This window comes from Mustelus asterias, chromosome 17 (assembly GCF_964213995.1).
Source record: "Mustelus asterias chromosome 17, sMusAst1.hap1.1, whole genome shotgun sequence".
Taxonomy (NCBI): Eukaryota; Metazoa; Chordata; class Chondrichthyes; order Carcharhiniformes; family Triakidae; genus Mustelus; species Mustelus asterias.
Window position 1 is genome coordinate 11,937,376 of NC_135817.1, and position 22,834 is coordinate 11,960,209.

A 22,834-nucleotide genomic window follows, 5' to 3' on the forward strand; every position below is an offset into this window, starting at 1 on the left:
AGCACATCTGTTCCAAATGAGCTTTGGGGAGAGTTGGAGCTTCATTTAGCTTTTTACTAACTTTATTAAAGGTTTCCCTTGAAGTTCTCAACTACGCCTAAAAGTCAAGGCGTGGACTTTGGTATTTTTCCTCTGAGCTGCTGTGTTGTGACTCAAAGCTAAAGATAGTGAGCTTGTGTGGAACTGCACTGTCTCCCAGCAGACATCTGTAGTATGTGGTTAACCCAAAGGCGTTTGTTTCTCTATCTACTGATTCTTTTTTGGCAGCTTTCAAAATTATTTGAAGAGAAGCTAGAAGGCAACTTTAAAATTTTTTATTCCGGTTTATATTGAACGTTTATTTAAAAGCAGTTGTATTGGGAAGAAAATCACAGAATATAAATGTTCAGTTTACATACTGCAAACTACTGATTATTCCCAGTGTTGCTTTAGTCTGTGTTTTAATTAAAAACATTCTATCAAGTTAATTTTAATAAAAGCCTAGGTCAAAGATCTCCAACCTCCCTTCCCAAAGACCTTGAATGTTTCAGCGTTTCCAAAATCCAGTCCACCTTTGCCATGACTCAAAGCTTCAACCTCTCCAATTAGGTTTCCAAATTAGCACAACAGTCTCTCAAACTGAACCAACTTTGTTGCCAGAGTCACAGTGGTTTATGCCTTCCATTGATAGCTTCTTCCCCACAGGCATTCCCTGCTTGCAAACTATCACCGTATCTCCGATCTCCCTGTCTTTCACCAAGTCATCGGATGACAGTTGCCTTATAGATCCGTCCCCATCTTTCCTACATATTCCATATAAACCCATTACTGTAATATACGGCAGAATGGCCATGGGACGTGTCAGCTGGAAAACCCAACTAGTTCCTCATGTCCTTCAGAGAAAGAATGCTCACATAGTCTGGCCTGTGTGTCACTGCATTCCCGCGATGTGTGATTACTAAATACCCTGAGGGCAATAAATGCTGTCCAAGAACATAAATAATTCATTGTAACTATTTTTTCGGACTGATTACCCTAGCATAAAACGCAGGGGCTATTTTCTACTCCATCATTGCCCCCGGAGATTCTTATTCTTAGCAATATTAACAGGAACAAAGCAGAGAGGCTCATGACCCTTTTTACATTGTGCTGAGGGAGTGGGGAACAGGACACTCAGCCTGAGGCCTGAATCTGTTCCCCAAAACTAAAGAGGTACAGGTCAAACATTGCCATTCATTTCAGGATTTGTGTTTTGTGATCGCCCTTTGCAATTCCATTTTCCTTCCTGTAAAGACTGAAGTCCAGTGACCTCACAGCTAACGTAGGACAAGAGTCTCAAGGGGAGCACGGTGGAGTGGAAGGAGCTAAACTCAATATCCCATCAGTTAGGAGCAGGACAATTTGGAGTGGTGGATTTAGAAAGTGTGAGCTGATGTCTGTGCAAAACCAGCTCGATCTTCTGAAAGTGTTTCTATTTCATTGCTCTTTGGACAATTTTTGTGGGATTTATGATTTACGGTGATGTTGCACAAAAGGCAAAAAGTAACAATCAGGAATATTTGTTACATGATATGTAAAATTTATTTGTATATATGTTTGTGTGTATACTGGTCTCTCTCTCTTTGCATTAATCGATTCCCAGTTTAGAGTTTAATCTTATTACAGCTCACTGTATATCTTGGGCACAAACTGAAGTCATGTGGAGCTGATTGTGAATATAATTGTTCTTGTCCCAGGGTTCCGACCTGCAAAAACAGAAAGCAAACTTGGAAGAGAAACAGGACCTGATACAACTGGTGGAAAGACAAGCCAAAGAAATAAACAAGTTGAAAGATGATATCAGTTTGCTAACTCGGAAAGGAGGTCACATCCTCCCCCCCTCCCAGCCACCGTTACCACAGTGAGCTCTGTCACACCTTTACAGTTTCCTTCGCTTTTATTTTCCTTGTATATGATTTTAAACCAGTCTGAAATAATAAATATTTACCATGTAACTGACTTGGTTTTTTTCCTTTAAGGGAAGGATGGGGATTCTTCGAAAAGAGTTTGTGCTTTTAAACCCAACACATCTTCAAGGAGACTTCACAGTCACAACTGCTCTGCAGTAAGCTGTTCCAGTCATATTGGTTGCATAGACAGTGCAGGCGGCATCGGAGTAAATGTATTTATTCCTTGAGATATGTGGAAAAACGTGGCACCCCCAATTCCTTATCCACGTAGAGCTACCATGTGTGAGGCCACTCTGAATGTGAACCTAAAACACTTATTAAATTCTCAAATCCTATTTAATATATAAAAAATACAAAAACTTCTTCATTTGCCTTAAAGCTGTGGCTGAGATGTTCACCTTTATTCAGGACTCGGTTATTGTTGGATGTTGTTTTTAACTGATTTTGGTGCTGTTTTTTTCCCAATTGTTGTAGGTGATACCTGTGGCGGGAATCACATTAAACCGTAACTAGAACAGAAAGAAATATGGACCATTTGCAATAACCTATCTGCTGCAGGGCAATACAGCTTTGAGAGGTGCAGACCAGCAATCCCTCTATCTGTGCTTTGAGCCCTGCTCCAGCTTCTTGTGATTCTGAAAGTTTGAGACCCACAAGGCCAAAAGGTACAGGCAGAGGCTTTTACCCCCATGAAGCAAGCTGCGAGTGTACTGTACCTTCATTCCCAATGTTGTTATAGCTCTAACATTAACCCGGCCCACCCACACAGGTAAGAGAAAAGAGGTTAAAGTTGGATTCTACCCATTTTGCTTTCTCAAACTGCACTCTACAGTAACTAACCAACCATTCCCATCTCAATCCACACCAAGATCCACTCGTTCATCATCCTGCCTCCTCTGACTTACTTTTGTTACGATTCATGCTGATATCACAATCCAGATCCCAGAGTATACACTACTCCTTCACCCCATTATACCTTTACAGATCTACATATTTGTCAGGATAACAAAAGTTACAAAATCTAGCTGATACTCTAATATTCTCAGTAAGTACACAGTCCATGTAAAGCAATAGGTAACGTGGTCAGACCCACCACACTCTGAAACCACCTGAAACAACTCCTATGGATTTCTCACCAATTTCCCCCATCCTGCCCCCAGATGCTTGTTACACTGAGCCAACCAATCTCATTGGAACTCTGTTTTTTACACAAGGGTTTCCAATCTCCATTCTCAAAGAACATGCCTTTAATCTTCTCCGAAACAACACTTTCTCTTGGACAAAGGGTCATCTGGACTTGAAACATCAGCTCTTTTCTCTCCTTACAGATGCTGCCAGACTTTCTGAGATTTTCCAGCATTTTCTCTTTTGGGTTTCTCTTGGGATATCTTCACTAAGGATCCACCTCCAGGATTTTAACCTCTCCTTCAGGTATTTCTCTGCTCTGGATCGCCACTTGCATTCAAGCTTCCATGCAATCTCTCAGATACCAAGCCACCGGCAGAACACCACTGCGTCACAGGCCTGTAGTAAAGAGTCACTAACTTTCTGGTCACTGTGGGTCTCTGACCTCTCGCAACCCAACATTCCCATGTCTTTAACCCAGAGTCTCTCTGCTCCTCACTCTCAACTTTACCAAACAAAGCCAATTTTTTCAGATTCCTGTTGTTTATCCCACTTCCAGTCTTCCTGGAACTTTCTTCTGTCCCATTCCCTGGTTTACGGCATTTTGTGTTCTTTAGTTTGGGACCTGTTCTCTGTAGTCGTCTTTCATGTTCCTGTTGCAAAGATTCAGTGAAAATCTCCTTGTTTCTGGGTTACCTTAACACAACCCAAAACTGACTGTTTCCTGTTCTCCTGAAGCCTCTCTGTTATTAGGCAACAGGCCAGTTTATTAGCCTTGTGTTGGCAAACACTCAGTACAATGCAGGTAAAGTTTAAAGTGAAACTAAACTGAACCCATTCTTAATACAGAAACATAAATTAAGCTTACTTAAAACTATATTTTATTCCTACCCAAAAAAGCAAATATAAATTACTTAAAGCTATATCTATTTCTTAACCATTAAAATTGTATTCCCCTGCCCCAGACCCCAAACTCTCCCAAACTGAATTCCAATCTTCCTGACCCAAACCCAGCTCTGAGTCTCCCAAACCATCCTGGTGACCTCTAACCCAATGTGATTATATTAAGGTAATCAAACAGATTGCCCAGCAGCTTGTCAGTGCATCTTTAGCCTTCACCTCAGCTTCAGGAAATGTGGAACAAATCCAAAAGCTCCTCAGTACACTGGTTATATATAAAGAGCAAGAGGGTAGCCAGAGAGAGGGTTGGCCCACTCAAGGACAAGGGAGGGAATCTGTGTGTGGAGCCAGAGGAAATGGACGAGGTATTAAATGAGTACTTTGCGTCAGTATTCACCAAAAGAAGGACTTGGTGGTTGATGAGTCTGGGAAAGGGTGTGTAGATAGTTTGAGTCATGTTGAGATCAAAAAGGAGGTGGTATTGGGGTTCTTGAGAAACATTAAGATAGGCAAGTCCCCAGGGCCTGATGGGATATACCCCAGAATATTGAGAGAGGCTAGGTAGGAAATTGCTGGGGCCTTGAGAGAAATCTTTGTATCCTCACTGGCTACAAGGGAGGTCCTAGAGGATTGGAGAATAGCCAATGTTGTTCCTTTGTTTAAGAAGGGTAGCAAGAATAATCCAGGTAATCATAGGCCGGTGAGCCTTAATCAGTGGTAGGGAAATTATTGGAGAGGATTCTTCGAGACAGGATTTATTCCCACTTGGAAATAAGTGGACGTATTAGTGAGAGGCAACATGGTTTTGTGACGGGGAGGTCGTGTCTCACTAACTTGATCAAGTTTTTCGAGGAAGTGACGAAGATGATTGATGAGGGTAGTGCAGTGGATGTTGTCTACATGGACTTCAGTAAGGCCTTTGACAAGGTCCCTCATGGCAGATTGGTGCAGAAGGTGAAAGTTGCATGGGATCAGAGGTGAGCTGGCAAGGTGGCTACAAAACTGGCTCAGTCAAAGAAGTGGAAGGGTGCGTTTCTGAATGGAGGGCTGTGACAATTGGCGTTCCTCAGGGGTCAGTGCTGGGACCTTTGCTCTTTGTAATATATATAAATGATTTGGAGGAAAATGTAACTGGATTGATTAATAAGTTTGCGGACGACACAAAGATTAGTGGATTTGCAGATAGCAATGAGGACCATCAGAGGATACAGCAGGATATAGATCAGTTGGAGACTTGGGTGGAGAAGTGGCAGATGGAGTTTAATCCGGACAAATGTGGGGTAATGCATTTTGGGAAGTCTAATACAAATAGGAAATATACAGTAAATGGCAGAACCCTTAAGAGTATTGATAGGCAAAGGGATCTGGATGTACAGGTACACAGGTCACTGAAAATGGCAATGCAGGTGGAGAAGGTAGTCAAGAAGGCATACGGCATGCTTGCCTTCATCGGCCGGGGCATTGAGTTTAAAAATTGGCAAGTAACGTTGCAGCTTTATAGAACCTTAGTAAGGCCACACTTGGAATATAGTGTTCAATTCTGGTCACCACAGTACCAGAAGGATGTGGAGGCTTTGGAGATGGTACAGAAAAGATTTATCAGGATGTTGCCTGATATGGAGGGCATCAGCTATGAAGAGAGGTTGGAGAAATTTGGTTTGTTTTCACTGGAATGAAGGAGGTTGAGGGGTGACCTGATAGAAGTCTACAAGATTATGAGAGGCATGGACAGAGTGGATAGTCAGAAGCTTTTTCCCAGGGTGGAAGTGTCAATTACAAAGGGGCATAGGTTTAAAGGAGATGTACGAGGCAGATTTTTTTACACAGAGGGTGATGGGTGCCTGGAGCTCGTTGCCAGGGAAGGTAGTGGAAACAGATATGATAGTGTATTTTTAAGGGGCGTCTTGAAAAATACATGAATAGATGGAAATAGAGGGATATGGTTCCCGGAAGGGTAGGGAGTTTTAGTTCAGTCGGGCAGCATGGTCGGTGCAGGCTTGGAGGGCCTGTTCCCGTGCTGTAATTTTCTTTGTTCTTTGGTTGGTGCAGATAGAAGCATGTATTAAAAAGTGTGAAGTACCAGTGTTAAAGTTTGCTGCCGGGGTGGGTATAGTCAAAATAACTGTGGGAGAGGTGTGATCAGGAATACCTGCAGAAATAAGAAGAGCAAAGAGCAAAGAAAATTACAGCACAGGAACAGGCCCTTCGGCCCCTCCAAGCCTGCACCGACCATGCTGCCCCGACTGAACTAAAACCCCCTACCCTTCCGGGGACCATATCCCTCTATTCCCATCCTATTCAAGTATTTGTCAAGACGCCCCTTAAAAGTCACTACTGTATCTGCTTCCACTACCTCCCCCGGCATCGAGTTCCAGGCACCCACCACCCTCTGTGTAAAAAGACTTGCCTCGTACATCTCCTTTAAAGCTTGCCCCTCGCACCTTAAACCTGTGCCCCCTAGTAATTGACTCTTCCATCCTGGGGAGAAAGCTTCTGACTATCCTGAATTATGATCTACAGCAAGTTGGACAAAGCTGCTGAAAGGAAAGTTAGACTATTTCTGCAGAGAGATAAACTTAGGCCAATAAAAAGCAAGACGGAACTGGTAGCAAACGTGAGGTTGTCCATTTTGGCAGAAAGGGTAAACAAAAAGCTTATTATCTAAATGGTGAGAGATTGCAGAGCTCCGGGGTTCAGAGGGATCTGGGTATCTGCGTGCTTGAATCACGAGAGGTTAGTATACAGGTACCACAAGTAATTAGAAAAGATAATCGAAAAAAAGCAAAGTTTATTTATTAGTGTCACAGGTAGGCTTACATTAACACCGCAATGAGGTTACAGAAAATATCCCCTAGTCGCCACACTCCGGCGCCTGTTCGGGTAACACTGAGGGAGAATTTAGCACAGCCAATGCACCCCAACCAGCACGTCTTTCAGACTGTCGGAGGAAACCGGAGCACCCGGAGGAAACCCACGCAGACAGGGGGAGAACGTGCAGACTCCGCACAGACAGTGCCCCAAGCCGGGAATCGAACCCGGGTTCCTGGCGCTGAGGCAGCAGCGCTAACCCACTGTGCCACCCGAATGTTGTTTATCGCAAGAGGAATGGATTTCTAAAGTAGGGAGGCTATTTCTCAGTTGTACAGGGCATTGGTGAGATCACATATGGAGTATTGTGTACAATATTGGCCTCCTTAATTAAGGAAGGATGTAAACATGTTAGAAGCAGTTCAGAGAAGGTTTACTGGACGAATACCAAGAATGGGCGGGTTAATATAATGATCTTAATGTTGTCCATTCCTCACAAAATAATTTCCTGCTGCAGCGTTGCGCTTGTTCCAAGGTTTACCAGCCTGATGGATTGCAATGTAATATAAATGTAATCAATAGACCATTTGCATCGCTGTAAACATGGATGGATGGGTGGGTCCTTCAGAAAATCAATGTCCCAGAAAGTAAGCAAGGGGCATGAATCCTTGGTGCTGCTCGACCATGCAAAAATTTATGCCCATCCACTTCAGCACCTTATGTGGGAAAGTGAATTCACTGAATATGAACAAGGCACTGGAACAGCAATATGGATGTTACTGTACAGAAAAACCATCCATGGGAGTGTGGACTGTACATTATGGTTCAAGAAGGCAGTGCAGCACCAGCTTTCCAAGGACCATTAGGGATGGATAATGAATGCTGGCCTAGTCAGTGACACACACATCCCTTGAATGAATACAAAACTTAAATATAAACTGATGTGTAGTTTTAAGAAATCTGAGCAATTAAGAGGTGAATGAATCCATGATTGGTTACTAGGGGAGATGTCATAAAAGTTTTCAGTTCCAGTGGAATCAATTAACTGAACCCTGAGCATGTGTTGAGTATGGTATAAATTCTAGAAACGGGTTGGACTCAATCTCAGAAGAAAGATTTTGATTTTAGAGGGCTCTGAGATGGGAGGATTTCAATGGAAATTGTATAATGAAAATGTTGTGATTTAAATATTTTGGAGGATGTTGTGCTAGCCTGTGGAAATGGCGTGTGCATGACTAATTGAACTGGGGACTGAGTGTCTATGGAATTGAAACCATCAAAGGGCTAAGCCTGAAAAGCAGACATTTGAATTGATTTGGGCCAAGTTGGATGTTCTACAAGTAAACACAACATGGGCAGAAATTTGCATTCAGAGATAAGTGAGGATTTGAATTTTAAGCTGTTGAATTTCAAAGGGAGGTAAGAAGAGTTTACAACTAAACAATTAAATTTTATTTTACCTAAAAGGGGTGACCATAAGAAGAACACAAAATGTTTCTCTATTCTGCGATAAGATTTAAAAGGATAAAGACAGTCGGGAAAAGATGAAAGAGAAAGTATACATTTTAAAAGAGGTTGGAAGCTATGCTCGGTGTAGCCATGTAAGATCTGTAGAAAGTGTTGTGCTAGGACGGAACTCTGAAAGAAGCAAAGTGAAGCATTTTTCAACCACCCCAGAGAAGAACCTGTTGGGAGAATGTTCTGTAAGACTAATTTTGAACTGTAAATGGAATCTGATGTATTTAAGGTTTATGTTTGTTTGTTAATATTTTAATTTACTATTTCCAAAAGCATTACTGAATTTTTTGACTCCTGACTTCAGCGCACACATCTTCTCACAGCAAAATACATTTTTGCGATAATTTGCCAAGTTTCCCCTTTGAATTTTGTTAGCACAGCAATTATCACCTGTCAGATCAAAACAAATGGACAAGTGAGCAATTGAATGATCATTTATGGCGTGGATCAGTGAATGGAAGAGGCTTTTTTGAGCCCTGATGAATCTCATATTTCTTTGCTGTTGACAGGCAGACCCACTGATTTACAAAAAACATTGAGGGCAGAATTATCTATTTATGGGACTAAGTGCAGTTGGGGTGGTTCTGGTAGCAACTTTCCCATTGGCCAGATTGACAAGGTCCCATGCCAGATTCTGTACTTGGAAACTCATTAATTATGCACAGGCTAGTTTCCCTCTAAACCACTAGTGGGCTGTCGGCCTTCAGGTTCGAAGGTCCTGCCACCATATTTAAACATTATTCCAGCACACTTGCATCCTTCCCTCCAGCCTATCTGTCTTCACCAAACCATGCAGGATGTCAGCAACCCAGAGGGGAAAGGCTTGCAGTCTCAAGAGGAAGTCTGTTTCTCCATTCAACCGCCTCCACCTACCCGCCCCCCCCCCGCCCCCGCCCCCGCTTCCCCAAGTGAAGCACAATGCCCCATTTCAACCTCTAGTCACTGCATCTGGAGCCTTCATTCATCCCCTTCCAGTCAACGATGTGGTATTCCTTTGACCCCCTTGTGAGCTTTTCATGCAGCCTCATTGGGGTCCAGCTTCATTCCCCTTGGTCTTCCCTGTCTTCTATTGTTCATCTTCTTCATCCACCTCCTTGCCCCCCATCATGAGCCCTCACCCTTCATTCACCTCTTTCTATAGCTGTTTTTCCACATTGCCCCCCCCCCCCTGTCTTCATCAAGACAACCCCCCCCCAACCACCTCACATTCTACCCCCCGTCAAACTTCAGACATTTATTGCAGTGACTACATAAGACCCATAGCACAATGCTGTCCAGATAGACACAGGTGTGTCACACCAGGGAGAAGGAGACTCCCTGTACTCCCCAACCTCAAGCACACAACTGATCCAACTTGGTGAGACAGGAGAATCCATGGTCCAGCAGTACAGTGCTGTCCATGAAGACCAGCTCGGCATGGAGATGGACAGCTGACAGAAAGGGTTTACGCACTCTTCTCAGAGGTACTGGTCAACTGAGGATGGCCTCGTGCATGCTCCTCTTTATTAATGCAGTTTTAGAACAAATGGTGTGACGCTAGATTGAAAGGCCTGAAGGGACGTGAGCTGGCAACTATTTAATTGAGCATTCATGAGATGCAAATAAATACAAATTATTTACCAAATACAATTCTTGCCAGTGGAGTGACCATCCTGCCATTGGGAGAATTGCAACGATGGTAGGCTCCCAACTTTTTGGCTCCCGCTAGATTCTCCACTCCCGCCCAGCCCCACACCCACCATGGACGTGATGGGAGAATTCCGTCCCAAGACTTTGGTTTATTTTTATTTAATTCTTTACACACAATTAGATTTTTAAATACATTTAAACATTTTTATTTATAAATCTAGAGTTACAAACTTTCATAAATACTACAGTGGTAGGAATCTTATATAAATCAATCAATGGCTCTACTACATCAAGCTCTACATCCAGAAAAGTGCCAACTTTTGATTATTGCTTTTTGCAGCATTGAAGTGCCAACTCATTTATAAATGAAGTAGCTATACCTTCATCTATACCAGAGTGTCACAGAACCCAGAACAGAGCCAGAGTCCCTCCATCCGTCACTGGGTGTGAGACTGAAGTGTCACTGAACCCAGAGCAGAGCCGGAGTGTATCTAACACTGGGTGTGGGACTGGAGTGTCATAGAACCCAGAACAGAACCGGAGTGTATCTGACACTGGGTGTGAGATTGGAGTGTCACTGCACCCAGAGTAGAACCGGAGTGTATCTGACACTGGGTGTGGGACTGGAGTGTCACTGCACCCAGAGTAGGACCGGAGTGTATCTGACACTGGGTGTGGGACTGGAGTGTCACTGCACCCAGAGTAGAACCGGAGTGTATCTGACACTGGGTGTGGGACTGGAGTGTCACTGAACCCAGAGCAGAGCCGGAGTTCGTCGATCTGTCACGGAGTGCCCCAGTACGGGCACAAGAATTTAATTACACCTGATCAAATGCTTTTGATATCAAACAACCATGGTGGAAATTCTTTATTTGCTGAGTAATTAAATAATTCTATTTCACAATACAACGGATAGAGATTAAAGATTTTAACTAATTCAAAACCCCTTTGCAGAGTTAAAATCCGACTCATGTTTCCAATGAATGAAACTAAATGAAATTAATAAGATTGTGAAGTGATCAAAACCAATCTAAATGTACAAACAGCCCTTCATTTAATAATCCTGCTTTAAATCTCAAACAATAATGTCAAATGTTGCTGTAGTTCATGTTGATCCATCTGGATTCACAGTGTGTAAAGAGGAGCTAGACAGTTCTTTCAGAAGTGATTTATACAGCTTCTATTTAGCTCAAAAGAGTCAAAGAGGGGAGCTAACAGATACATTCAGCCCAGTTCTTCAAATGAGGAATGTAGGAAGTCTTCAAGATCCTGAGATATTAAGTATTCCAGAGCTGAGCCAAGCAAATCAAGTCTGAGCATCGATTTCAGCTCTGCCCCACTCTCGGAGTTTTGTGATTGTTGCCTGGGGCAATCTGCCAGGTTCAGTGAATATTTTCTGTAGAACGTTGGTGCAGAAGGTGAGAAGGGTTAATTAATTGCAGTAATAAATTGTCCTCAATACATTCGTTCCGAGATTGACCCAGCAATTAGTAAATGCTGGAAATCTCTGTGTATTAAAAACCAAAAATGCTGGAAATACCCAGCAGCTCAGTCAGTTTCTGTGAAGACAGAATCAAAGTTAACAAAGTGAATTTTACAGGATTGTGTATAATTCACTGACACCGGCCTTCCTCCACCCTGCTAAAAAAAAAGCCCACCCCGCTGTGAATACACATTGTTGGCAGCCTAATCCATCAGATAGTGGGTCATTTGCCCTTTATTGGGTGAATGGGAGGGGGGGGGGAGGGGAGTCTCACATCCTCAAGAACTCATTGGTGGGTGCTACTGGTACTGCGAGCAGGTTCATCAAGAACTTGGACTAGGTAAGGTCATGATTCTTTTGGGTGGGGAGGGATTTGGCACCCTGGGGGAGGTGGAAGAGGTACCCCTGATATCCCCACAGAGTACCCTCCCCACTCCAGATGGTAGACTCCCCAATCGTTTGCCTGCCCATATCAAGTGCATTGTGGATAGGCCAGGTCAATTAGCTGGTTTGCAAGCTCAACTAAGTTTAAAGCTTTTAAAGTTTATTTATTAGTGTCACAAGTAGGCTTACATTAACACTGCAATGAAGTTACTGTGAAAATCCCCAAGTTGCCACACTCCGGCGCCTGTTCGGGCACACTGAGGGAGAATTTAGCGTGGTCAATGCACCTAACCCAGCACGTCTTTCGGACTGTGGGAGGGAACAGGAGCACTCGGAGGAAACCCACGCAGACACGGGGAGAACGTGGAAACTCCACACAGACAGTGACCCAAGCCAGGAATCGAACCCAGGCCCCTGGCACTGTGAGGCAGTAATGCCAATCACTGTGCCGCCCTCATCCACATTATTTTTAAGATGGCAGCCGGGGGGGGGGGGGGGGGGGGGAATTGCTGACTTTGGCGCCTGCTCAGAGGTATTATGGGAAACTGCATGTTGACATAGGGCTCGCAACCTCATGCCATCACACTGGATTTCACACTGGTGCAGTCCTAATTTGCATATGTAAAATCCTGCCCAACATTTCAGGTCAATGATTTTTTAAAATCAGAACTGGAAAAAGTTATAGATGCGAGACATTTAAAGCAGGGAATTAGGCGGAAGGGGAGGAACTAGCCAAAGGGAAAGTCTGTGACAAGGTGGAAATCAGGAGAGAGTAAATGACAAAAGGTGATGGTGCAAAGCAAACTGGGAAGGGAATGGGACAATGGTAAAGGAACAAAAGATGTGTCCGGATGAGGTATATATGGGAAAGCTGAGTTATCCCAAAAGATAGTGGTCATGATCTCTAATTGTTGAACTCAATGAGTTTGGAAGTTGTAAAAACTGAAAGGTGAGGTTCTGTTCCTCGATCTTACCTTGAGCTTTATTGGGACAGAGTAGGAAGCCAAGCTCAGCGTGAAGGCTTAACCTGACAGGCAATGGGAAAGTTCAGGATACTTGCGGAGTCAGTGGAGGTGTTCTGTAAAGCGATCACCCAATCTGTGTTCAATCTCCTCAAAGTAGGAGAAACTGCATTGTGAGCAGTGAACAGATTGAAAAGCAGTAGCAACAAGTCACCCTCTCACTTGGGAGGAGTGTTTAGAGCCATGGTCTATGAGAAGGGAGGAGGTTGCGTCTCTTGCACTTGCTGGCAAAAGTGCCGTGAGTAAAGGACAAGGTTTCTGGGGATGACTGAGAAGTTTGAGGAGCAAACGTTCCCTTGAAACGCTGAAAGGAGTGGGCAGGGTGGAGACAACATACTGGGTGTGGTGGTAATGATGGAATGATGATCCATTGATGTGAGACTGATGGAGTGGAAATGTAGGATCAGGGAGACACTATCGTGGTTCTGGGAGGGAAGGGGAAGGGCTGGAGTGAGAGAAATTGAACAGACATAATCCAGGGTGAAGGAGAAACTCTTCCCTTATTGTTCTACCTCCCTCCTCCTTTTCCTGCTTCTGCATTCATTTTTTAGAATCATAGAATCCCTAGCGTGCAGGAGGGCATTTGGCCCATCAAATTTACACCACTCTCCGACAGAGCATCTTATACCCAGGCCAATCCCCACCACCACCCCCCCACCCACCACCCCCATCCCCGTAACTCAACACGTTTCCCACGGCTAATCCCCGTAATCTACACATCTTGGACACTAAGGGACAATTTAGCACGGCGAATCCACCAAATCTGCACATCTTTCGACTGCGACAGGAAACCAGAGCATCCTTTTAAAACAAAATTTATTACTTCTCCAACTTATTCCAGTTCTAATCAACCTGAAAACATAAACTCTGTTGCTGTCTGTACAGATGCTGTCAGAACTGCTGAGTGTTTGCAAGTTTCCTGTTTTTTAGTTTGATACAGAATTTCCCTGGCTGTGACATGTAGAATTAGATACTGGGATAAGATTAACATAGAACATAGAACAGTACAGCACAGAACAGGCCCTTCGGCCCACGATGTTGTGCCGAGCTTTATCTGAAACCAAGATCAAGCTATCCCACTCCCTATCATCCTGGTGTGCTCCATGTGCCCATCCAATAACCACTTAAATGTTCCTAAAGTGTCTGACTCCACTATCACTGCAGGCAGTCCATTCCACACCCCAACCATTCTCTGCGTAAAGAACCTACCTCTGACATCCTTCCTATATCTCCCACCACGAACCCTATAGTTATGCCCCCTTGTAATAGCTCCATCCACCCGAGGAAACAGTCTTTGAACGTTCACTCTATCTATCCCCTTCATCATTTTATAAACCTCTATTAAGTCTCCCCTCAGCCTCCTCCGCTCCAGAGAGAACAGCCCTAGCTCCCGCAACCTTCTAGATCATTCAACCCACAAAAACCCGGTGACAACTGGGTTTCGAGCTGAATTTCCACAACCATTACATCAAGAATTAAACCTTTACCACCCTCACTGACAGCTTTACTGAAATAGGCTGTTCAGTTCATTGTGGTGTTTATCATGAGCAACCATTCTGTGTACTCACATCATTCCCGTATTCCATATTCACGGTTCCTCCAGTCATCTAACATAGATGTTGACACATTCTCTGCTTCAGTTGCTCTGTATTCCACAGCCTCACAACCCTCTGCATAAAAAACGTTACTCCACTCTCAGTCCCAAATAGCTTCCATTTAATCTTATATCTGTGTCACCTTACTCTGAACCCAAGTCACTGAAAACCGATAGTCATTGGAAAGGTCAGAGAGCTGATACGCAGCAAAGTTTAAAAAGATTAACGGCATATCTTCATTCATCCTGAGGGCTGGAATGTCATGAGCAAGGAGCCATGTTACAGCAGTATAGTGCTCTAGTTGATTCCTACCAGCAATACAGATTTCAGTTCTGGGCACTGTGCCTCAGGAAGGATATATTCTTGTCTGGGATACAACTTAGATTCACCAGAATGATACAGGTCCAAGTGGTTAAAATTTTGAGGATAAGGGCAGCACGGTGGCACAATGGTTAGCACTGCTGCCTCACAGCACTGGGGACCTAGGTTCAATTCCAGCCTTGGGTGATTGTATGGAGTTTGCACGTAATCCCTGTGTCTGCGTGGGTTTACTCTGGGTGCTCTGGGTTCCTCCCACACTCCAAAGATGTGCAGATTAGATGGATCGGCCATGCAAAATTGCCCATTAGTGTCAGGGAGATTAGCAGGATAAATGTGTAGGGTTATGTGGATATGGCATGGGTGGGACTGTTGTCAGTGCAGGTTCGATGGGTTGAATGGCTTCTTTCTGTACTTAGGGATTCTATGATTCTTCTAGTTGGTGGGTGAGAGAATCAGTAATAACTTGTCACTTGGGCCACAAGCTCTGCAGTAACATCCTTGCACCTTCGGTGAGTGGAATCGACCCAAACAGTGGATGGTCTGATCTTGTTGCATGTTCTACTATAGAATAAGGAATGGTGAGCACCTATGGTCACATTTCCTCGCATCTCTTTCTGTGTTAAGGCATATGGGGTACTTGCCTTTATTAGCTCAGGTGCAGAATACAAGAGCAGGGAGGTTAGGCTGGAACTGTGTAAAATGCTGGTGAGGCCACAACTGGAGTATTGCATGGAGTTCTGGTCACCACATTATAGAAAGGATGTGATTGCATTGGAGGGGGTGCACAGGAGAATTACCAGGATTTGCTCGGGCTGGAGGGTCTGAGCTTTGAGGAAAGATTGAATAGACTGGGGCTGTTTACCTTGGGGCAACGAAGATTGAGAGAAGGCCTGATAGAGATGCATAAAATTATGAGGGGCATAGATAGGGTGGATAGAAAGGCACATTTTCCATTCGTAGAGCAGTCAATAACCAAGGGGCATAGATTTAAAGTAAGAGGCAGAGGGCCAAGAGGGGAATTGAGGAGAAATCTCTTCACTCAGAGGGTGGTGAGAGACTGGAACTCACTGCATACAAGGGTGGTTGAGTCAGAAACATTTAAGAAGTATTTAGATATTCACCATAACTCTGGGGCTATGGGCCAAGTGCTGGAAAATGGGATTAGTGTAGTCAGAACTTTTGTTGACCAGCATGAACACAATGGGCCAAATGGCCACCTCCTGTACTGTAATCGTCTATGAATCTATGGCTTGACATCAATATTGTTGGATTACACCAGGGTGATGCACTCTGGGATGTTTCCCAATATTAAAGTTGCTGAATAAGCAACTTGAGCTCCACCATTCAATAAGCTTCACGGCTGATCTGGCTGTGGTCTCAACTCCACTTTCCCATCTGCTCCCCATAATCTTTAATGGTGGCAAGGTAGCACAGCGGTTAGCACTACTGCCTCTCAGCACCAGAAAGCCAGGTTCAATTCCAGCCTGGAGTCACTTTCTTTGTGGAGTTTGAACATTCTCTCCGTTTCTGCGTGGGTTTTCTCTGGGTGCTCCGGTTTCCTCTCAGTCGAAAGATGTGCAGGTTAGGTGGATTGGCCGTGCTAAATTGCCCCTTAGTGTCGGGGGATTAGCAGGGTAAATGTGTGGGTTTATAGGGATAGGGTCTGGGTTGGATTGTTGTCGGTGCAGGCTAGATGGGCCGAATGGCCTTCTTCTGCACTGTAGGGACTCCATAACTCTAACTTTGTCCATCACAGCTCTGTCTAACCCAGCCTTGAATATATTCAATTACCCAGCCTCCCCTGCTTTTTGGGTAGAGAAGTCTGCACACTAACATTTCCATCTTATTCTCCACTTCTTCTTAAACTGTGTCCCTGGTTCTCCTGGCACCACCCTGTCAAGTCCCCTCGGAATCTTTTATGTTTCAAAAAAAAATCACTTCTTATTCTTCTAAACGCCAATGGATTGTTTGCACAATTGTTTAATTTTTCCTCAGCTCTCAGGAATGAATCAAGTGACCCTTCTCTGAACTGCTTCTAACACAAATGTTTTTTATTCTTTCGTAGGATGAGGGTGTCGCTGGCAAGGCCAACATTTATTACGCATCTCTAATTGCTGTTGAACTGAGTGGCTTGCTAGGCCATTCAGAGGGTGGTTAAGAGTCAACCCCATTGCTGTGGATCTGGAGTCACATGTAGGCCAGACCGAGTAAGATAAGGATGAGAGATTTCCTTCCCTAAAGGACATTAGTGAATCAGATGGGTTTTTACTACAATTGACAATGGTTTCATGGTAAGCATTAGACTTTTAATTCCTGATTTTTAGTGAATTCAAATTTCACCATCTGCCATGGTGGGATTCGAACCCGAGTCCCAAGAACTAGTCCAGTGACAATGCCACCACCCCACTGTCTCCCCTCAAATTATTGTTCAATTCACTCCTTGCGTTCACGGACTGGGTGGAAAAAGTTGGTTGCAGCATAGAATTTGTCATTTTGTTTAATCAGCATATTAACAACTCAGGATAATTTTAGACTGGGCACCCAAATTCGAATAACAAACTCACCTGCATAAAAACATGACAATCTTGGACGACTGCCCCACGTGTGATCTCTTTAAACTTCTCACAGACGGCAGGGAAATTGTTTGCTTCTAAGATGGAAGCCTGGTGGTACTTTATTAACGTCAAGGCCACGCGAAAAGTGATCTTGGATCCTTCATAGAACAGACAGTCCCAAATCCGAAGAACAGTCTAAGGTAATGAAAGAAAACATTTCTCAATATCAGGTGGAGGAAAGCAAAAGATGGAATGGGATATCAAAATTATGCAAATTAATTAAAAAAGTATTGTGGGAAAACTTTTAAATTAACAGTGGAATGAAAGAGGGCAATGGCAAGACTCATTTACTGATGGTTATACATCTATTGGTGACAGGCGGATTCTTTGGGGAACATAAGAACATAAGAAATAGGAGCAGGAGTAGGCCATCTAGCCCCTCGAGCCTGCCCCGCCATTCAATAAGATCACGGCTGATCTGAAGTGAATCAGTTCCACTTACCCGCCTGCTCCCCATAACCCTTAATTCCCTTACCGATCAGAAATCCAGCTATCCGTGACTTAAACATATTCAACGAGGTAGCCTCCATCACTTCAGTGGGCAGAGAATTCCAGAGATTCACCACCCTCTGAGAGAAGAAGTTCCTCCTCAACTTTGTCCTAAACTGACTCCGCTTTATTTTGAGGCTGTGCCCTCTAGTTCTGGTTTCCTTTCTAAGTGGAAAGAATCTCTCCACTTCTACCCTATCCAGCCCCTTCATTATCTTATATGCCTCTATAAGATCACCCCTCAGCCTTCGAAACTCCAACGAGTACAAACCTAATCTGCTCAATCTCTCCTCATAATCTACACCCCTCATCTCCGGTATCAACCTGGTGAACCTTCTCTGCACTCCCTCCAAGGCCAATATATCTTTTCGCAAGTAAGGGGACCAAAACTGCACACAGTATTCCAGCTGCGGCCTCACCAATGCCTTGTACAGATGCAGCAAGACTTCTCTGCTTTTATATTCTATCCCCCTCGCGATAAATGCCAACATCCCATTTGCCTTCTTGATCACCTGTTGTACTTGCAGACTGAGTTTTTGCGACTCATGCACAAGGACCCCCAGGTCCCTTTGCACAGTAGCATGTTGTAATTTTTTTCCATTTAAATAATAATCCAATTTGCTATTATTTCCTCCAAAGTGAATAACCTCGCATTTGTCAACGTTATACTCCATCTGCCAGATCCTCGCCCACTCACTCAGCCTGTCCAAATCTCTCTGCAGACCTTCCGCTTCCTCCACGCAATTCACTTTCCCACTTATCTTCATGTCGCCTGCAAACTTTGTTACCCTCCACTCAGTCCCCTCCTCCAGATCGTCTATATAAATGGTAAATAGTTGAGGCCCCAGTACCGATCCCTGCGGCACGCCACTAGTTACCATCTGCCAACCAGAAAAACACCCATTTATTCCAACTCTCTGCTTCCTGTTGGATAGCCAATCCTCAATCCACGCTAACACCCTACCCCCAACTCCGTGTGACCCAATCTTCTGCAGCAACCTTTTGTGAGGCACCTTATCGAATGTCTTTTGGAAATCGAAAAAACAACACATCAACCGGTTCCCCTCCGTCAACTGCACTAGTCACATCTTCATAAAAATCCAGTAAGTTCGTCAAACACGACTTTCCTCTCATGAATCCGTGCTGCGTCTGCTTGATCGAACCATTCTTATCGAGTTGGCCTGCTATTTCTTCTTTAATGATGGATTCCAGCATTTTCCCAACTACAGACGTTAAGCTAACCAGCCTGTAGTTACTCGCCTTTTGTCTACTTCCTTTTTTAAACAGCGGCGTAACAGTAGCCGTTTTCCAATCATAGAACATAGAACATAGAACATTACAGCGCAGAACAGGCCCTTCGGCCCACGATGTTGCACCGACCAGTTAAAAAAAAAAACTGTGACCCTCCAACCTAAACCAATTTCTTTTCGTCCATGAACCTATCTACGGATCTCTTAAACGCCCCCAAACTAGGCGCATTTACAACTGATGCTGGCAGGGCATTCCAATCCCTCACCACCCTCTGGGTAAAGAACCTACCCCTGACATCGGTTCTATAACTACCCCCCCTCAATTTAAAGCCATGCCCCCTCGTGCTGGATTTCTCCATCAGAGGAAAAAGGCTATCACTATCCACCCTATCTAAACCTCTAATCATCTTATATGTTTCAATAAGATCCCCTCTTAGCCGCCGCCTTTCCAGCGAAAACAATCCCAAATCCCTCAGCCTCTCCTCATAGGATCTCCCCTCCATACCAGGCAACATCCTGGTAAACCTCCTCTGCACCCTCTCCAAAGCCTCCACATCCTTCCTGTAATGTGGGGACCAGAACTGCACACAGTACTCCAAGTGCGGCCGCACCAGAGTTGTGTACAGTTGCAACATAACGCTACGACTCCTAAATTCAATCCCCCTACCAATAAACGCCAAGACACCATATGCCTTCTTAACAACCTTATCTACTTGATTCCCAACTTTCAGGGATCTATGCACACATACACCTAGATCCCTCTGCTCCTCCACACTATTCAAAGTCCTCCCGTTAGCCCTATACTCAACACATCTGTTATTCCTACCAAAGTGAATTACCTCACACTTCTCCGCATTAAACTCCATCCGCCACCTCTCGGCCCAACTTTGCAACCTGTCTAAGTCTTCCTGCAAACTACGACACCCTTCCTCACTGTCTACCACACCACCGACTTTGGTGTCATCAGCAAATTTGCTAATCCACCCAACTATACCCTCATCCAGATCATTAATAAATATTACAAACAGCAGTGGCCCCAAAACAGATCCCTGAGGTACACCACTTGTAACCGCACTCCATGATGAATATTTACTATCAACCACCACCCTCTGTTTCCTATCCGCTAGCCAATTCCTGATCCAATTTCCTAGATCACCCCCAATCCCATACATCTGCATTTTCTGCAGAAGCCTACCATGGTGAACCTTATCAAAGGTTATCAGCTGGCACTACCCCAGAGTCCAGTGAATTTTGATAAATAACCACTAACGCATCCGCTATTACCTCTGACATTTCTTTCAGTACCCTGGGATGCATTCCATCCAGGCCCGGGGACTTGTCCACCTTCAGTCCCGTTAGTCTACCAAGCACTGCCTCTCTAGTAACAATAATTGTATTGAGTACTTCTCCTCCTACCAACACTCGATCGTTAATATTCGGTAAACTATTTGTGTCTTCCACCGTGAAGACCGACACAAAAAACCTATTTAAAGTCTCAGCCATTTCCTCATTTTCCACTATTAAATCCCCCCTCTCGCCCTCCAAGGGTCCAACATTCACTCTAGCCATTCTATTCCTTTTTATATATTTGTAAAAACTTTTACTATTATTTTTTATGTTTAGAGCTAGTTTAGTTTCATAATCTATCTTTCCTTTCTTTATCGCTTTCTTAGTCATTCTTTGTTGTTTTTTAAAGCTTTCCCAATCTTCTAAGTCTCCACTATTTTTGGCCACTCTGTACGCATCGGTTTTTAATTTAATAATCTCCTTTATTTCCTTCGTTATCCACGGCTGGCTGTCCCTTTTCTTACAGTCCTTCTTTATCACCAGAATATATTTTTGCTGAGTACTGAAAAAGATCTCCTTAAAAATCCTCCATTGTTCCTCAGCTGTCCTACCTACCAGTCTGCTCTCCCAGTCCACCCTAGCCAATTCAGCCCTCATCCTATCGTACTCCCCTCTGTTCAAGTAGAGGACATTGGTTTGGGACCCTACTTTCTCCCCGTCCAACTGCACCACAAATTCAACCATATTGTGATCACTCGACCCAAGAGGGTCCTTCACAAGAAGATCTTTAATTCTACCCGTCTCGTTACACATTACCAGATCTAAGATAACTCGTTCCCTCGTAGGTTCTGTAACATACTGTTCAAGGAAACTATCCCGACAGCATTCTAAGAACTCTTCCTCCATCCCACCACGTCCAACTTGAGTCAGCCAATCAATATGCAGGTTAAAATCCCCCATGATTATTGCCGTTCCGTTTTTGCACGCATCCATTATTTGTTTGTTTATAGCCCTCCCCACCTCAACATTATTATTTGGGGGCCTATAGACCACGCCTACTAGTGTTTTTCTCCCCCTACTATTCCTTATCTCTACCCATAATGATTCCACGTTTTGCTCCTTAGAGCCTATGTCGTCCCTCACTACTACCCTGATTATATGCTCCGAAAGCTTATGGTATTTGCTACCAAATAAACCTGTTGGACTTTAACCTGGTGTTGTGAGACTTCTTACTGTGCTTACCCCAGTCCAACGCCGGCATCTCCACATCATTATCCTTTATTAACAGAGCTACCCCACCACCTTTTCCATCCTGCCTATTCTTCCTAAATGCCTGATACCCCTGGATATTCATTTCCCAGTCCTGGTCACCCTGTAACCACGTTTCTGTAATGACCACTAGGTCATACCCATTTGTGCTGATTTGTGCCATCAACTCATTTACTTTGTTCCAAATGCTTCGTGCATTCAGGCAGTGTCTTTATTCCAGCTTTAATCTGGACCCGAATTGTTGAAATGTTATTAACCTTCTCCCTCTTACACTGTCTATAACCCTTCTCTGTTTGCGAGCTAACTTCCTCGCTCCCAGTCACCTCGTCTCGATCCCCTCCCCCCAACCTATCTAGTTTAAATTCTCCCCAGTAGCCTTAGCCAACCTTCTCGCCAGGACATTGGTCCCCCTGGGATTCAAGTGCCACCTGTTTTTTGTGTACAGGTCACACTTGCCCCTGAAGAGGTCCCAATGGTCCAGGAACCTGAATCCCTGCCCCCTGCACCAGTCCCTCAGCCACACATTCATCCTCCACTCACTCCATTTCTGTCCTCACCTCCCCGTGGCACAGGCAGCAATCCTGAGATTACTACCCTTGCTTTCCTTCTTCTCAGCTGTCTTCCTAATTCCCTATACGCTCTTTTCATGACTCCTTCCTACCCATATCAGCGGTACCAATATGTACCGCTACCTCTGGCTCTTCTCCCTCCCACCTCAGGATTTCTGGGACTCGCCCAGCGACATCCTGGATCCCGGCCCCAGGGAGGCAGACCACCATCTGAGACTCCCGCCTGCCTCTGCAAAAACATCTGTCCGTCCCCCTTACTGTCGAGTCCCCGATCAACACTGCCGTCCTCCGCTTTTCCTTAGCCCTCTGAGTTACAGGGCTGGCCTCCACTCTGTAGACACGGCCACTGCTGCTTCCCCCAGGCGGGCTGTCCCCCCCAGCAGTACTCAGGCAGGAGTACTTGTTGTGTAGGGGCACATCCACTGGGGTGCTCTCTGTCACCCGAGCTTTCCCCTTCCTGGCTGTTACCCACTTGTCTGACTCCCGTGGCCCCGGTGTAACCATGTTTCTGTAACTGGTATCAATTGTCTGCTCAATCTCCCTCTTCAGACGAAGGTCATCGAGCTCCAGCTCTAGCTCAATTACCCGGTCCTATAGGTGCTGCAACTCAATGCACCTGGCACAGATATGGGCGTCCGGGAG

At 44.5% G+C, this 22,834-nt stretch overlaps 2 protein-coding genes across 5 annotated transcripts in view; one reads left to right on the forward strand and one right to left on the reverse strand.

Annotated features, from left to right (window-relative positions):
• The window catches only part of cfap44 (cilia and flagella associated protein 44), a 218,205-nt gene extending 216,228 nt beyond the window's left edge, over window positions 1-1,977 (forward strand). For both annotated transcript variants that reach the window (XM_078232289.1, XM_078232290.1), the window contains exon 34: window positions 1,716-1,977. In XM_078232289.1, coding sequence (XP_078088415.1) covers window positions 1,716-1,883 — 168 coding nt within the window. In that variant the 3' untranslated portion in view covers window positions 1,884-1,977. The remainder of the gene's footprint in view (window positions 1-1,715) is intronic.
• Window positions 1-22,834, reverse strand: part of LOC144506329 (growth hormone-regulated TBC protein 1-like) — an 86,603-nt gene that overhangs the window by 10,055 nt on the left and 53,714 nt on the right. The window contains exons 7-8 of one of the 3 annotated variants that reach the window (XM_078232291.1): window positions 17,278-17,463; window positions 257-1,724 (exon numbers count right to left, since the gene is read on the reverse strand). In XM_078232291.1, coding sequence (XP_078088417.1) covers window positions 1,623-1,724; window positions 17,278-17,463 — 288 coding nt within the window. In that variant the 3' untranslated portion in view covers window positions 257-1,622. Of the gene's footprint in view, window positions 1-256; window positions 1,725-9,668; window positions 11,305-17,277; window positions 17,464-22,834 lie in introns of those variants that run through there. The other 2 variants (XM_078232292.1, XM_078232293.1) reach the window with 2 other exon arrangements.